At 33.8% G+C, this 17,134-nt stretch overlaps 2 protein-coding genes across 5 annotated transcripts in view; one reads left to right on the top strand and one right to left on the bottom strand.

Annotated features, from left to right (window-relative positions):
* The window catches only part of LOC139809952 (cholesterol transporter ABCA5), a 36,974-nt gene that overhangs the window by 2,798 nt on the left and 17,042 nt on the right, over nucleotides 1-17,134 (top strand). The window contains exons 2-4 of one of the 3 annotated variants that reach the window (XM_071773253.1): nucleotides 7,798-7,980; nucleotides 8,876-9,128; nucleotides 11,569-11,687. In XM_071773253.1, the coding sequence (XP_071629354.1) occupies nucleotides 7,849-7,980; nucleotides 8,876-9,128; nucleotides 11,569-11,687 (504 nt within the window). In that variant the 5' untranslated portion in view covers nucleotides 7,798-7,848. Of the gene's footprint in view, nucleotides 1-7,797; nucleotides 7,981-8,875; nucleotides 9,186-11,546; nucleotides 11,688-17,134 lie in introns of those variants that run through there. The other 2 variants (XM_071773254.1, XM_071773255.1) reach the window with 2 other exon arrangements.
* Nucleotides 12,170-16,875, bottom strand: LOC139809956 (tubulin polyglutamylase complex subunit 2). Of its 2 annotated transcripts, none has more exons than XM_071773261.1 (4): nucleotides 16,269-16,875; nucleotides 15,487-15,754; nucleotides 14,043-14,598; nucleotides 12,170-13,945 (listed from the first exon to the last, which is right to left on the bottom strand). In XM_071773261.1, the coding sequence occupies exons 1-4, from the start codon at nucleotides 16,308-16,310 to the stop codon at nucleotides 13,918-13,920; spliced, it is 894 nt and encodes a 297-aa protein (XP_071629362.1). In that variant the 5' UTR covers nucleotides 16,311-16,875; the 3' UTR covers nucleotides 12,170-13,917. The 2 variants fall into 2 exon arrangements, with proteins under 2 accessions (XP_071629362.1, XP_071629361.1); XM_071773260.1 differs by adding an exon at nucleotides 16,173-16,194 and having other exon boundaries at nucleotides 12,170-14,598; nucleotides 16,298-16,875.

The following is a 17,134-nucleotide window of genomic DNA, read 5'->3' as shown; positions in this document are numbered from 1 at the left end:
AAGTGGTGACCGCGACACTTGAACTTTTTTTTTAGCTCTTATCTATCACGTATCTATTGCTATATGCTTACTCATACGTATCGTTAAATTGATATACTACCTACTTTTGAGAAAGAAGGATTCATCATTCAGGTGATGCTAGAAGCCTTATCCGAGAGTGATTTATCAGTGATAACAGTGTTTACATAGTGTCCACACACTCGAAATTAACCGGAAGAGGATTTTTCGAGAATTGCAATTTATTTGACGTTTTTGATTACACTTGCTTGATGATGTGAAATCATCTCACTGAGAAAAGCAAATAAAGATTGACTCCCACATACGGAACTCTGATACACATATAGATGTGATGCAAACCATAGAAAATTCCCTGATTGCATAATAGGATGATCAGTAGTTTCGGAAAATTGTGAATAGACTAAAAAATTGTGAAAAACTAACTATGTTCCACTAATACCGACTGTATTCCAGTAATCTTGATTTTATACATTTCTCGATAATGCCCTGTTTGTCTTTATTACTCAGCTCACGTTTTATCACTATTTACGCATAACTCAAATATAGGCCGAGATTTTAGAAGTGTCGAGTCAATTCCACCAAGAGTTTATTTCCCCGAACGAGATTAATTAAATCCATATTATTTATGCAGATGCGTATTTCTCATTTTTCTCATATCAATTACTCACAATTAATTTTTTCACTTCAGTTACTCACAATTCACCGAGGCTGTGAACAATATGTACGACGTAGTTCCAATCTAAAAAAAAAAAAGAAGAAATTTGATCTTAGGAGATCAATACCACTTTCTGCGAAGCAACTATCAAACGGCCCGGCCGTGGAGTTGGAAGAAGCGAACTGACACGGGAATATCTCGTCGACTCATCTTTCGCGCGCACATGTCTCGGTTGTTGCACCATTCGAGCATTCTGCGGTATGACTGACTGAGTAATCATTGAGACTCGCGGGAATGTATAATAGGAATGTCGCTTTCGTTCGCGAACAAAAATAGTCGCCGCCGCCGTCAACTCAACTTCTCACAGTCCGCTTCTCACAGTCCGCTCGACGCGATTACGCCCATAGTTTGCTTTTAATCCTTTGAATCGAATCTTCCTTCGGATGAATCTAAGTTCATTTAAAACAGTGAGAGATTATTTTAATCTCCGCAAAGATTACGTCGTACGAATAAACTGATCATTCATTAAGAATTTAAAGTTTTTTTTTTATGGCGTTAGATTGTACGTGCAAATGTTCAGCAATTGCACGATATGTTTGGATGCCCGCGGCAATGTGGAAAGCAAATAAAAGTAATTTCTTAGAGAGGGGTAATAGAAACAATTTTCCATTCAATGTTTTATTAAATTTTTATCTAACATCTTGTTTTATTATAGAATATGTTGCGAGACACACATGTCTTGATATTAAAGCAATAAAGGAAACGAGTAAAGCAATTTTATAAAATGATAGGTAAATAATGGAAAAGAAAATAACGCTTTTGTGAAATGTTCAATAGCGCAACATACATCGGCATCAACAAATGACTTTTTTCGAAACTCCTCCACACCAAGCATTACGAAATTAAATTGAATATTGCGCTGGTAACTGATCAATTTTATGTGTGTGTGGGCAAGTAGTTTCTATATTTTATTAAAATTGTATTTTTATTTTAACTGTCATTGCATCTTGGGTAATTTTATACATCTGAATAATTTTATACACGCAGTTTTCATGTTTAAATTTTTTTATTGTACTTTTTACGTATCTTAATTTTTTTTTTAGTTTGCTATTAACGTGAACATACGAAGCATTTATATAAAAAATGTTCCAAACTATTGGGGATTTTCGTGAAAACCACGCCGCTCTCTTTCCTCTCTCTATTTTTGTTTTTCGCGCATGCTTCGTTCTCCTTCCTTCTTGTTTCTCGTTATTCATCGCGAGAGGCATTCACCGTGAATCAGGCCTAACGAACCGCGATCACGAGGTCGTAAAAAATCGATCGCGCATCGGTACATCCACTATCACCGTGGTATTTGGGTACGAAACTCCTCGCCGTCCTTTCTCCTACACGCCTCTGACCCTTTTCCGTTCTCTGATCCTCGCCGGTCGATAGACCCCGACTGCTGCGGTTGTTCGTAGTTGCTCTATCCTTCTCTCTCTCTCTCTCTCTCTCTCTCTCTCTCTCTCCTTCTTTACTTATCTCTCTGTTTATCATTTCTTCGTAAAGCTGGCCACACACACTTTTTCGTAACAGTAACAGTAGGATTTCGACCAATCGTGTTACTCGATTCGGGAACGTACGGCCGTACGTTTTCGAATCGAGCAACGCGATTGGTCGAAATCCTACTGTTACTGTTACGAAAAAGTGTGTGTCCGGGGCCTAAAGTACGCTGTCGTCATACGAATACGTAGTACATAATGAATTATCGTACAAGACGTGATCAGTGGACACTGAAATTAAATGGTCACTAATGGTCACTAATAAAATATTCATAATTTGAGACTGTTTAAATATTTACAAGTTCATGTCACTTTGTGGGGGCTGTATTAATGGTGAGTCATCGTATTCGATAAAGGGGTTTGACATTACTGAAATGATGAATTCGCCTTTGTCCTTGAGTTAATTAAGTCATATTAATTTAATGGCATATATTCGAACAAATAAGGATATGAAATGTATTGATTGATCACTTTTCCTAATATTTCTTTTGCACATTACCTTCAAACTTTTCCATATTTTGTTTAAAATGGAATTATTTCTTTCGTATTGTTTCGATCTTCTTCGCGACGTTAGTTAAATTGTGTTTATTATATCCAACATTTAATACCAAAATATAAATTAATCCTCCGTGATTTCTTAATTAATTATTTTTTACCAAGTTTGGCTATTTTCAAGATTAGCCGAATCGTCTTGGGATAATTCAATGCTTCGATTAAGGGTCCTACGATGACTTGTCGATAAGCATTCAGGAGTCTTTGACAGGATCCTCCATAGAGCAGATCAAATGGAGTGATGGTAGATAATGGGTGATATATATACGTGGACGAACGAATCTTCGGGTAGGATACGAGGCGAATCGAAACTCGCCATGTTGTTCTCCAACTTGGGCGGACAAACGGGAAAACGGATTTGGTTGAGTTTCCCCACAAGTTGCTGGCTGGAATCAGGTCGCTTGCTTGCCAGCGAAGCGTACAATAACCATTCGTCATTTCGTGGATAAGAGTATACGTATAGATAATATCTGGGATGTGAATAATCACGCGGGACACTGTTACGTATATCGTGCTACGCTGTATTTAATAATCTATTAGCATATCTTTTGACATTTCGGGATCATTTACAATATCTAGATGCCCAGATTTGCTCGGCGACGTACATCCGGAGATGATTGATTTTGCAATTTTATGCTTTATAATGGCATTGCCATTAATAATGATATACTAACAACATTAATGCTTTTTGTGTATCGTAAAATTATTATATTGTAAAATAAACATGTGTTACTATATATTTTTTTAAGAAATTGAAGAATGCAACATTATATATATATATATATATATATATATATATATATATATATTTTGTTTTAAAAACGGCTACTACATATATTATTATAATACTCTTGATATAATGTATTTTTATCGTTTAAATGAGTTTCTTAAAAGTTGCATTTAACCTTAATTACTAATTGGAAAAACGTCTGTAGGTTCGCGAAATTTTAACGTCGAGACTTCACTTATCACATTATTGTTCTGACTTTTTTATAACTACAAGACGTAATTACTCGTGTCATTTATGTTAATCAGAGACAAATTGGTTGAGTGAGCGAGTCATTTCATCCAAAAATTATTCCACCTTCTATTTTTCAAGCGAATTAACTTTTGCGAATTACTGCACGCATCAATTTGAATTAACAAAAAATATATTTAAGTTATATTGAATATGACATATCTCTTTTAATTTAAAAAATAAAGGAGGCAGTTATCCTGCTCTGCCGCGCTTATAAATATAAATTGAAGTGACACGGTTTTTTACTTATTACTTCATTTTTAATTTGTTGCGACAAAAAGATAGGTCGTTGTCATTTAACAATCGAATTATGGCATCCTGACAACTTAAGCAAAAACTAGGTCAGATTTGATTTTAGCTCGAAAAGACATTATTTCGTGAAATATATATAATATTTTCCATCGTTCTTGAAGAATGTTTTTTAAGAAAATTACAAATGGACGGTGAAGTTCAACAAAGAGAGAAAGTAAAATTTATTTATTCACGAAATATTTTTTGTTGTCTATTTATTTAACATATTTTTAAAATGTGTAACATTTTATGTGTAACATAAATATATAACATATATTTTAAAATGTGTAAAAAGCAATTTATGAAAAAAATATGAAAGAAGCAATACATTCTAATATTACGAGCTATTTAACATTTAGATTAAAATATAAATATAAAGATGAAAAGCAATATAGAAGCAATATACGAGAAGCAATATCTGAAGAAAATATACGAAGCAATATACGAAAAGCAATATTAGCATAAAAATTAGCTTTTGAAACTGTTTTATTAAAAAATCCTCAAACAATTATGTAGTTCGTAAAATATTTAGTAATATAAAGATGTTAATTGAAAGACAGTTTTCTCCTCTATTAAAATAAGTTAACACCCGATGCCGAAACTATTAAGTACACGAGGCAGCTCGTTGGATATCGACGTAAGGGAGATTAAGGGGCTCAAGGGTGCGATTAAACGATCCGTTCTTCGAGGTCGCGTGGCGTAACGGCGGAACCAACGTCATCATCTCCACCGATATTCTTTTGATCTGTCAAAAGGACGAGAGTTCGTTGTCTAGACGAATCGACGGCCCAAGTAGCGCTCTTCAAACGCGGCGGGACGCATTAAATGCCGAAGCATTTGATGTCAAAAGAGGCGGTGGAAGGGCACGGGCATCAGGTATATAACCGTAGTGCCATTGGTTAGAAGGAGTCTCGATGATGATAGCGGACATTCGCGGAAAGGATTAAAGCATGGGATCAAAGTGAGATAAGCGGAGTGATCCTGTCGCCAGCAGAAATTCCGCGGAACCCGATCGATCGCGAAATCGTAGAACCCACACTTCAGTCGCTCTATGTCTGCCGCGTTCTCTCCCTCGTATTTTACTTTACGAAGTGAAATTCACGCCAGTTTGCTTCAGGAATATAACGTATAGAGAGAACAAAGTACTTCCGGCAACTGTAGTATGACGACTCTGAAATTTAAGTACCTCTCAATTAATTTTATAAAGTCAGTGGGAACAGAAGTGCGGGTAACTGAGAACTATCAGAATGCAGTCAACAAATGCGGCAACAAATGTGACGTTGGATGTTAAAATTATTTCATTAGCTGTATGTAACTATTAACGATGAAGTAGCTGAATAAATGTAATATTACACTTGTATGTATCTTTATGTAACAAGCTTCATATAATGGCAGTTATATTTTTTCGACTTATAATTAGACATTTCCCTAAAAACAGTTATTATGTCATAATTGTACAATATAATATAGGTATTTTTTGTATCACTAATATACTTTCCAGTAATAAGACCATTTTATATTACTATTTGCTTATGCTCTACCATAATTCCTATATTAATTGCTACAAGTAATTAACGCTACTATATTTCCTTAATTCCATACAAAGTATTCATTTTTCTTACTGCAACTTTATAATATATAATTGCAGCACTACTTACTAATACTACTTTTTTTTCTCTGAGTGGAGCGATAGTTACAAATGGAACATTTGTTTAATCATCTTCTTTACACAGTGTTCCATGTCCGGCATCGCCCGGAAAGAGAAGAAAGGTTTGGAAAAAAGTTTTTTTGAATGAGAAAGTATTAACATGCCTTTCTACGGGATGTCTATATTTCACGCACATATTACCGGATGTCGTTTCGAGTGAGGTCGTTACTCGGCTAAGATATAACATTTCGTGAAATGTTGTGCAAAATTTTATTCGATATAAAAGACATCCGTGAGATGTAGAATAACTTTGAAAGGAATAACTTTGAATGATGATAATGCATTTAACTCTATTTGTAATTATAATTATAACTATATCATACGCGTTACATATATGTATAAATAAAAAGCAAAATTGTGAAAGCGAACGTAATTAAGTCTAGTGCGTTATAATTCACTATGACAGAGGATAATCGCATGATTAAGTGTTAACGTATAATTTATATTTAGTGAAACGCACGTACACGCTCAATTTAATTAAGCTCGTCGTAATTCATCATATTCTTAATTATGATGCTTATCTTAGTGAATTTATTGTCGTAATTGCAATTTATATTTCAGCGTATAATATTTTATGTGCTGAAAATCTCCCGCTTCTAGGGACAAGTAACGTAATCGAACTTCACAGGACCCCTTTTGTACGGGCGTACACCCTCTCAATTGCGATCGCATTGGCGACATCCTGTCTGTAATCTTTACCGCAGTATAACCCTCGCGTCGTGGGGTGACGACCCTCCGTGTCCGTTCGCGTTTCCCTCTTGCATTTCAGATTTATTATTTATTAGATGGTGACGAGAGAGTACATGTCAAACGCGGTATAAAGAAGCGCGTGGTTGGTCGAAAGAAAATTTTACTTCTTCTCTTATTATATTAGTGATATTCAATGTTATATTATTTTATCATAAAAATACTGTATAAGATAAAGATACGAAACTTTCATGACTTTAAATTATTTCCGAGAAAATTAAACATTCTAAATATATACTTATAAAAATTGAGATTTTGAGATAAATAAAATCTAAAACAGAAAAAATGCACTACAAATAATATTATAATTAAGTACTAAGAAATGGCGATTGATAATAAATAGAATTATAGGTGGATTATTCTTTTGATAGGTACATACATAAGCAAAGATTAGTAAAGCCTAGAATTTTTCTTGCGTCAATGAGTAAGGATGTCATTTGTGTCACGAACACATGGAACCACTTAATAATATTATTGATCTTCTGTATTTAGAACCGCAAGAGGTGAGCAAGGAATTAAGGATCTATATGTAATAATGTTACATTTGATCAAAGCAGCAGCGCCATAAAGTGCAACAAGATTGTACTAGCAAGACAATCTTATTACATTATATTAAATATATAAGGCAATTAATCTTATATGTTACATAAAAAACGTTTGAATATATTGAATTTTTACAAAGAAAGATATACTTCTAAAATTAGTAAAATTATTTACGAATTTTGTCTGGTCTGTCACAAGGTAGTAGGTATAGTTTATCAGTAGAAGATATTAATTAAAATAATATTTATCAAAATTGGTGAGAATAATTTCAAATAAATCCAATTATTCGAATAACATCGAAAATTAATTTTATATAAAAAATATGTATGAAGCGCACACAGAGAATTTGCATATTATAAAAAATGTATATTGGAAAATTCGAATATTAACTTTTGGTACTAATAACATAACAAGCAGAATGCTGTTTTATGAATTTTTGAACAGGAATTGTACTAATGGAATTGCTTTATTATGTTATCGATCTTCCATATCTAGAAACGGCAACGTACAGTCAATAAAGAATCTCTATACTATAAATAAAGGATTTTTCTGACATAATAAATCTCTGTTTTAACAGACATATATACATATATATGCTCGAACAAGTTATTACATTGAATGGTTAATTAGTCTTAAATGCCATTTAATGTTTAAACTTTTTACACAATACGTAAACCAATCGGAAAATTCATGCAATTATCGGACAATTTTTCTTGCTCCGCAGGTAAAAGGACGTATTGCAGCTAAGCGATGATCTTCTTGCGGACATGATCGGATGGGAAAACGTAGGAAAATCAAGAGAAAGAACTTCAGACTGCGGAAGGCTTATTCCCTTGGTCTTCATCTAGGCACGTTCCTAAATCACGTTCATCGACCGCAGGGTAGTTTGACCTGGTTGCGGTCGGAGGTAGGTTTCGCTCTTTCTCTCCCCTTTTTATATATATCTCTTTTTTTTAAATATTAATTTACAATACATTAAATTATGCTGTTAGATTGGTCTATTGTTTGCGAACGGTGCCCGGAGTATGTATATAGTAATGAAAATCCGCGACAGAATTCGTCATTTTTTGATTTGCATTGTTTGTGTTTTCGACATTTTGACATTTTGACATTTTGACATTTTCGACAAGTTAGCTCAACAAATTGAAGATGATTTTACAAGGTAAAATTTTTTTGGTATAAAGTATTTTGCGATACTTTGAACGTTTTACGAATTCTATCAGAGGAATTGTTTGTGACGGGTGGTTTTATCGTCCATAAAGCTCTTTGGCAACAGCTGGAAAATCTCCAAATTCGTTTATTGCGTTCTCTAGATTATCGCGTGCTTTATTAAAAAATCTATATTTTTGTAAGTTTCATTAAATTTACAGTTGGCTACATATTAAAATATGATTTTAATAAGATATATTTAGTTTTAGATACAACTGACTATTTAAAGATGGGGAATATTGATAAAGTTACGAAATTTAATTCTAGAATGTTTGACCTTTTAATAAAAATTTGTATAATTAAAATTAATTAATAAAATATAATTAATATAATGCGAAAATAATTTAAATATTAAGTATTTTAAAAAAATTAGAAAGAGCTTAAGTTTTCCCTAAAAATAATCTAGAAAAAACAAAAGGCTTTCATTGAAGATAATATCACACAAAGAACAGTCTATTATTATAAGATTTTGAAGTGGTTCTCCTTTATATGTTTTAGGTGGGATTAAAAATATTATAATTATTATATGTATTATTTTCTTACGAAATGATAAGATTGAAGGACTAACGACTTGGCCTTCGTTTTCGGTGCAGTTGTTAGCGGCGCCAAGCATGGCGAGGAGCAACAATAATGGTTGCGGACGCGGTTCCAAGCACACCGTCCGTCGCTGCGATGCCGCCGTCGTGTCACGTGGTAAGGCAACGTCCCAGCAGCGCGAATCGATTGTCGTCGTTAACGGAGGCAGCGTCCAGCAACGTAACAACGACGACAGCACCGGGAACAACAACGGCACCGCCACCGGAATCACCGACAGCAGCAACGCCAGCAATCATAGTCAAATAGAGGGTACGGCAGAGTAGAGTCATTTTCTTGGACGTAGACTCGGCGCACTTCAGAATTAATGTGAGTATACTCTCGCATTTATATTAACCGTTTTTTTTTTAATTTAAAGAAATTTTTGTATAATTGAATGGATCGCAAGACAAGAAAATTTAAAAGGATAAATTTTAATTCTTGCCGAGCGAGAGTCCGAGTCTCATTTAGACCTAGAAAACTATACCTCAGCACTTGACGACTGTGTCATTTATTTATGTTGAAGCGATAATGACAGGCATGTCGAAAAAAATGTATTGTTTAATAGTCCGATAGAACCTTTTTAACAATTCAAACTTTGTTTGAAATTAATGAAGATCTCAAACAGGTATAAGAATGGGGTCCGAACTAACTCCAAGCATCGCAGCCCGTGCGTTTATCGAAATCGTCGATATTGCAAGGATTAATATAGAAGATATCTACACTGCTTTGTGTATTTGCGGGTTTTATTTAAACAGAGTTTATACACGAGAGAAAGGCTTTTCCCTTTCGCCTCTCAAGAGATCAAATACTTTAGAAAATTTGCTCTTTCAACTGCACGCTTTCTCCAGAAATTATAGTTCTTTTTCGAATGATTTGTGATTCTAAGAAGAGTAAATTATTTCTCTTTTTCTTGTGTAAGAACGGTTATGTACAAAATAAATATAAGGTATAAGCTAAAAAGTAATTATTTTTCAATTTGCAAACATTATTTTATTTTTTATAATTATTCCATATTTTATAATTCAGTCTTTTTTAAAATGTTGATTATATTATACATTACATATATACTGAAATAATAAAAGAGATAATAAAGTGAGTTGGTTGATCAAAGAAAACATATAATTGTAATGTATTAAAAAAAAACTATAATTTGCAATGTGCGTGCATATTATTTGAAAATTCTATACGTTGTTTTGTATATTACAATATTAACATTTTACCGATCGTTCGGATTAATCTACTCGTTTTATCCACTGAACGATTAAATGGGTGGATTTATCTAGTTTGCACTACGCCATTTAAAGAAGCATTATTAAAAGAAATTATAAGAGAAGGAGAAAGGAAATCCCCTCAAGAGGGCGATAAAAATTATGCTTAGTCAGGCATAGCTGGAACGGTGTTAAGACACCGAGAATAAGTTCTATGAAGGATTATTTTGTACACAATCCGATTGAGCTTTCAAATGTGATTGTCGCAAACAATTAATTAACGTAAATGTCGAACGCTTGGCACAACTATATTGTTACCACGCGAATTTACTGCAGAGCAAACGAGTGAGGAGAGCGAACAGAGAAGATGTAAGGGGGAGAACGTGTCTCGCAGTTGTGCAAACAAATTCAGCTAATTAATCGAGAAGAGCGCGACTGTTCTACAGTTGGACGCCTACATCCGGAGTTTAGTTTCTCCTCCTCGTCGTTTTCCGTGCGTTACTCGTTAGAGCGAGAAAGAGCGAGATATTCTGCTCCCCCGTGGAAACATTAATTAAGTGGCAAGTTTACGTTCCGTCATAGACGACAGATTATATATATCTTATTGCTTTCTATTTTTAACTGTCGATCGCATTTATAGTTTACTCACACGCGCGAGAGAAAATGAACAATAATATATGCATTTAATTTGCTTATAAATACATTGATTTTAATACATAAATGCATTAATTTTTCAACGAGCTTTTAAATGCAAATGGAATTAATGGAAATTTACAGAAAACATATGGGAAACAAGATTATTGAAGCCCTTGCACAATGCCAGGCAACAGGGAATGGGAACAGAATTTTCGACGCGTTGGAATCTATTCTGTATTGCCTGTACCTGATCAATCACTAAAAGCGTCATATAAAATCAAATCACTGTGATTGGTCAGGTACAGACAATAGAGAACAGAAATCCAACGCGTCAGAAATCCTGTTATTATTCCCTGTTCCTATCGCCTGTTGCCTGGGATCGTGCAAGGGGGTCTTTACTGTTATTATATTACATACTCATATCTTTATTAAGAGTTGTAAATAAGCTCAACATTTTGTTGCATAATGATAATGTAATGGAAAACAATATGATTGTAATACACACGTATAATATCGAATAAATACTTATTGTTAGTATACAATATCATGTCATATACAAGATGACATGCTATATCTAAATTGCTTAACTTGATATGTAAAAATTAATAATTAAGCTTGAAATTATATAAATTTTAATTCGAAATAAATGCTCACTTAAAATTGTAGAAGAACGATTCATTTTTGTTCATTTTTATTCTTGGCAAGTATTATGCAATAACATCTTTTTCTATGCTTTAAAATCAAATTAGAATTGGATCGAAATGGATTGCTAACAATAATTGCAACAAAATTTGAGCTTTTATTTCTGTTACTCGTCAAACATTGAAATTTCGCCGTCGTTTAGTTTGTCGATGTTTCTGTTGCAGACGAGAGGGTGAATGCATCACGCAGGATGAATTCGTGCGCGCTCTACTTCGCCCAACTGCGGGCGATGCTCGTGAGGAATCTCCTGCTGAAGAAGCGCGATACGCGGAAGACGTTTATGGTATGTCCAATCTAATTTTGATATACTGATTGGTATACTTTAATTAAAAATTTCCATCGTGGTAACAATTGGCGCTTGATTACCTTTTAGGCCGCGATTATTTTCGGAATTCAACTTTAAAATGGAGACCTGTGAACACTCTTAGTCACTCGGTGTAATTTTCATTTACCTGATAATCCTCGGAGAAATGTGGTTAAATTAAAAATCGACACCTGTCTCGGGGAACAAGTCCTGGGACATGTGCCAAGTGGATATTCGTGCCATCACGAGCAGAATAAATGTGTTGCCAAAATCATTATTGAAGGTTTTTTTGAAGGGAGGCAATAGCTGCTTATTGAAATCAATCGAATCGAAGTGACGAACTTAAAGCTGGTTGTCACGTCGTGAGAAACACCTTGATATTCGATCAACTTATATTATCTTCTACATTTGAAGCATGGAATGTGCCAAACATCCCGATACTGTTTACTGGGAGAATTGTACAATGGGAAACTATCTAGTTCAGCTCAACTAAACGCGTCTGTAACAGAATTCATTTAAAAATAGCTGAGATATATAAAGATTTCTATGATATATGACACTTCTATCTTCACTTCTTGACTCCTTGACTTTGAATTTTCGATGCTTTTAAACCTCAGCTAAAAAAAGCTATCTAAAGTTTTTTTCGATTGAGTTTGATTAATAATACACGATAGATATATATGGAAAAATAAGATAGTATAAGATCAATCTAGTATAACAGTATAAGAGTTATATAACTTCACATTTAGAGCCTCCGTCGAATTTTCGCCGAGAATAGCTAACTTCACATTCATTAGGTAATCCGTAGAACTGTATAAATATAAGAGTACGACGAAAGTAAAACGACGAAAAAGAAGAGAGTGACGCGGACGTTTGCGGGAATGGCGACGACACGACTGCGTCTTGTCGCAGACTGCGTTCGCCAACTACGTTGCCAATCGGGCGTTTTTGCGTAATCGCGGTGCCAACTGGGCCAAGGGTTAGATGAAGAAGGGAAAAGGCTTCTCTGTCTCGTTGAATTTCTCGCGCTTTTTTAACGTCATTGTCGCGGAGCATATGAAGATGTTGCATTAATAAGTATAATTAGAAATTAGATACGTTCCGTAATAAGAAAAAGTTATAATTATAATTTGATAAATCATATTCGGAAATTTACTTAAATTAAATACTTGAATTAAATTTGGAAATTTAATTAAATTATATATACCTAATATTAATATGATCATGTATACAAATATTAATATTATACTTAACTAAAATAATGAAGAGTTTTAAAAATCATAAGTAATTCGATAGCTCGAGCATAATTTCGCTAATTACAGTTTCATATTATAGGAACATGATTCTTTCCATAGATAAATATATTTGATTTTAAACACAAAGTAAGTTATTCTGTATCTACTTAAATCTCTCTGAAATTTGATTCGTCAAGATATATTAATTTTTTATCTATTATATATTATATAATAGTCTGATATTAATTCTTAGATAAAATTATCTTTTATAATTTAAAATTGTTAATAGTTTTGGTCGGGTCTAGGACATTCGCTATAAATATATATTTTATATATTATAGATTCATTTCGGTTGTTAAATATTTACCGATTTTTTAAATTTGAGATTTAATATTTACACATTTTCCGAGAACCTAAGATATATTTAGTATATATAAATATATTAAATATTTTTTCTTTTGATAGATTAATGAATTATCTAGAAACTCCAAATGCTCCTTATATCTCAATTGGATGCAGTTATGCAATAAGGAACCAAGCGCATTTTCGTGATTTTTAGTTCTGTATTGCAAAGTGATCGTAAAAGTTTGTAATATGCGTTTTTAAAAAAATGAATAACACAAATTGGAATTGTATTTCGGATCATAGTTTGGTCATTGATATATGATAACGTTGGCGCAGAATTTTATTTCTAATATTTTGCGTTCTAGCAGAAAAATAAGGTTTTGGAATTGGTTTTGCATTGCAGAGCTGCATCCAATTCTCAAATAATCACTTATCTTCTGAATCTGTATTCCAATATCTACAATTTGCTAGATCTGGAATGTTTGGTTATTTATTATATTGTATATACCTATAGATACATGGCGAGAAAACCCATTTTTCACTGTTTGATACTCGTAACACATATTACACGTGTTCATCTATAGTAATCTATACTCAATCAGTGATAAAGTATTAGAAAGAATATTTCACTATGTTGTGGTAGGATCTATTGGGAATCTGCAAAGATTACAAATTTTCTTTATTATCAGCTTGATCTTGAGCGGAACTCTGCTTTCGTAAAAAATGTCAAGTACCAATACTGAAATAAGCTCACTTTTTGCGAGCGTTCCTCTGCTTATTATCCTTGGCCTTGAAGATAGCCGGATCAAGAACGTTAACGGGTCCGTTATTCCACAATGAAACAGACACAGACTCGGTAGGCTCGACGGTGGACGGCAACAGATGGGGCCCGATCAGAAAATACGCTTGCTCGACCCAGGTAGGCAGGGGCAACCGGGCGACGCAACACTGCCACAGTGGCAGGCCCAAATGAACCAGCATCATGCGGAAGTACGTGGTAAAATTGTCAGCCAGATGGTACCAGCCGCTGCCTCGATGGAGCCAAATACTCGGCGAATTCTGTTCCTGTTTAGAACGATATGCCAAATAGATCCTACTGTTTTCGGGCCCCGCAAAGCACTGGCCGATCTCGAAGAGTTTGCAGTCGCGCGAGTCCCCGGAAAACATGGCATCCTGCGGCTCCGCGGTGACGTTTCCCCCTTGGGCCCCCGATTCTTGCGTCGATGGTCCCACCTGCCGATCCTTGCCGACGTATCTCTTCAGCGACGAAAGACCGCCGATTTCCATACGACCTATTGAGAATTCCTCGCCTGGTATCGACATGAAATCTTCGAATTAGTGTCGGTGAATTAAAGCCATCAGTTTGAGATCAATAAGTCTTCTACACTGCTACGAGTAAAAATCCGGGTAAAAGTATAAAGTACTTTTGGAACATCAAAAGCCTTTTTAAACGATTACGTGGTGTCTTTTCGACGGTGTCGTTTTGATTATCATCTCTCATTATTTGGACAACTGAATTATGACTACACTGATTAATGTATCTCAGTGTACTGTTTACTTTGCCGAATGAAAGATTCTTTGATAGATCTAGGATTGTTGATAGCAAAATGCTGAACGCGGTAAAAGAGTCCGTGACACGCAAGCTTTAGGAGAAATCAGCAACTAATGGTTTCAGTGATTAGGAATTAATGATTTTTATCACATTATCACAACATGAAATCTAACATTCAAAGATAAATGTATATCTTCGGAAGTTTTCAGATGAACCCTAAGTCTTGAAGGCGATAACCATTTTTGCATAAAAAGGGATTACTCTTTTATTCGCAGTTTTACTTAAAAATCACAAATTATATTAAATAAATGAAATTATATCTTAAAATGTGTTGCTAACTTGGAATAATAAATATCTACAAATTTACAATAAACCTGTAATATGATGATGATAGTTTATAAAGTTTATAATTTACAAAATTATATGGAATATTATTTTAATGACATTTCTTATATTATTTTAATAATATAAGAAAAAAATTTTCTAATGGATAAAATTACATGTAATAAATAAAATAAAATAAAAATAGGATATAATTTTACGGGGCATATATAAATATTGAAATGGAAAAAATACAATCGATGAGAGCGAAAGGATTACGGGAGGATTACATTGAGCTGGAAATTAAAATATTAATCGAGAATACCTGATATATCAAGATTCCACTGTAGCAGGAAACCGTCGATGGAGGCGTAAAAATTCCGGATGTCCTCGGGAAGCGTGCAGCAATGGCGTTGCTCCCAGGTGGTGATGGCGCCGGATTCGCAGCCGTTTCGCCTCTCGACTCGCACATTTCTCACGCACGGCGAGCCCTCGAGGATCTTGACCACGCCGAGGGTCAGATTCTCGTAGAAGGAATCCTCGGTGACAATGTCCACACAGAACGACATCGTCTCGGAATTCTTACCCTCCGTCTTTTGCAAATTTATTTATTTTTATATTGATCTGCTCTTTTCAAGATTTAACATTGCAAAATATATTTCTGTTGATCTTTCTCAATCTCCAACTATTTTGTAAGCTATTAGTACTTTTACATTAAAAAAGAACGAAAGAGGAATCGTAAAGAAATCGTAAAGGATAATCGAGGCAAGAATTATAATATTGTAGCAGCATTTTATATAGACACACAACTATATCCAAAGTGTTTACAATTATGTCAAAGAACGAGAAAATAATCAAAGCTATACTTTATATTTGTAATTTGTATAAATAATTAATATTTTAATATATTACATTTTTTTCCATGTACATTTCCCTCAGACCATTATGCAATTCAAATTTATTCTCTTTTTTTTTGTTCTACCTCTTATCATTCTCTGTTTCTTACTATACCTCTCTTATATAATGCCCGCTCCTTGCAGCAGATAAAAGTTAAAAGACGTGACGAGTAAATGAATGGTGCATTAAGTCACAGATGGAAGCAATTACCATTTGTATGTTTATGCTATTCGGCTCACTTATTCTGCTCATTTCCTACGAAGAAGAAATATAAGAATCTCATTCACTCGCATTCGAACATTATGACGTTTTCGTAATCGACGTTACGTCGATCTGGGTTACGTAATTGTATTGATACCAACGCCGAAATGGTAAAAATTTTTGCACTACGATTGCATTACGACACATTACGATTCGTTCGTGACAATGTCAAAAAGATATCTGTGAACGGTGTGAAGTTCTACCTTTCGACGGTCTAGCAATCATCAGAGTATGCGTCGGTTCTTTGTTGATCGCCATGACGACGGAACGTTCGAAGCTATCAATACCCCCAAACAATGCACAGTGTCTTACAATTTTATTGTCTCTTTGTATGTATGTACGTACATCCATAATTAATTTAAAAAATTTTATTGAAGCTTTTCCATTTTTTCTTAAGAAAGATTTAGGTTGTGTGTGTGTCTCAGCTTTTTACATAATCTACTATTTAAATATATTTAATGTCATGACAATCGAGCCTGTAAAATCAAGATTTATCCAATTGAAATGAAATTTACTTCAAAAAGCAACTATGATACTCATTTAATTTTTTGTATAAATTAACGTTACTAACTAAGTATAATATATCTATTATTTTAATTATTTATAAAACAAACATTTATATCTCAATATTATTAAGAAAAAGATTACAACTATAATAATTTACAAATTAACTATAAAATTTGCAAAAAGAGGCAATAATTATAAAATGATCTTATATTATAATTATTAATAAGTTATCATGCAGCCTCATGTTTAAATTATCAATATAAAATTCTTTCTACTATCTCTGAGTAAAGCTTTGTGAAAAATTCTTG

The sequence above is a fragment of the Temnothorax longispinosus genome, chromosome 3, assembly GCF_030848805.1.
Source record: "Temnothorax longispinosus isolate EJ_2023e chromosome 3, Tlon_JGU_v1, whole genome shotgun sequence".
Lineage (NCBI taxonomy): Eukaryota > Metazoa > Arthropoda > Insecta > Hymenoptera > Formicidae > Temnothorax > Temnothorax longispinosus.
Note: the sequence above shows the minus strand (reverse complement) of the source record. Positions and strands in the feature narration are given on the sequence as shown.

Coding starts and splice junctions, on each gene's coding strand:
- LOC139809956 (XM_071773261.1), bottom strand. CDS start 16,310: ATGAGCAGAATAAGTGAGCCGAATAGCATAAACATACAAATG. Junction 14,599..15,486: donor GTGGAATCTTGATATATCAG/GTATTCTCGATT, acceptor TGTCGATACCAG/GCGAGGAATTCTCAATAGGT. Junction 13,946..14,042: donor CAGAGGAACGCTCGCAAAAA/GTGAGCTTATTT, acceptor TAATCTTTGCAG/ATTCCCAATAGATCCTACCA.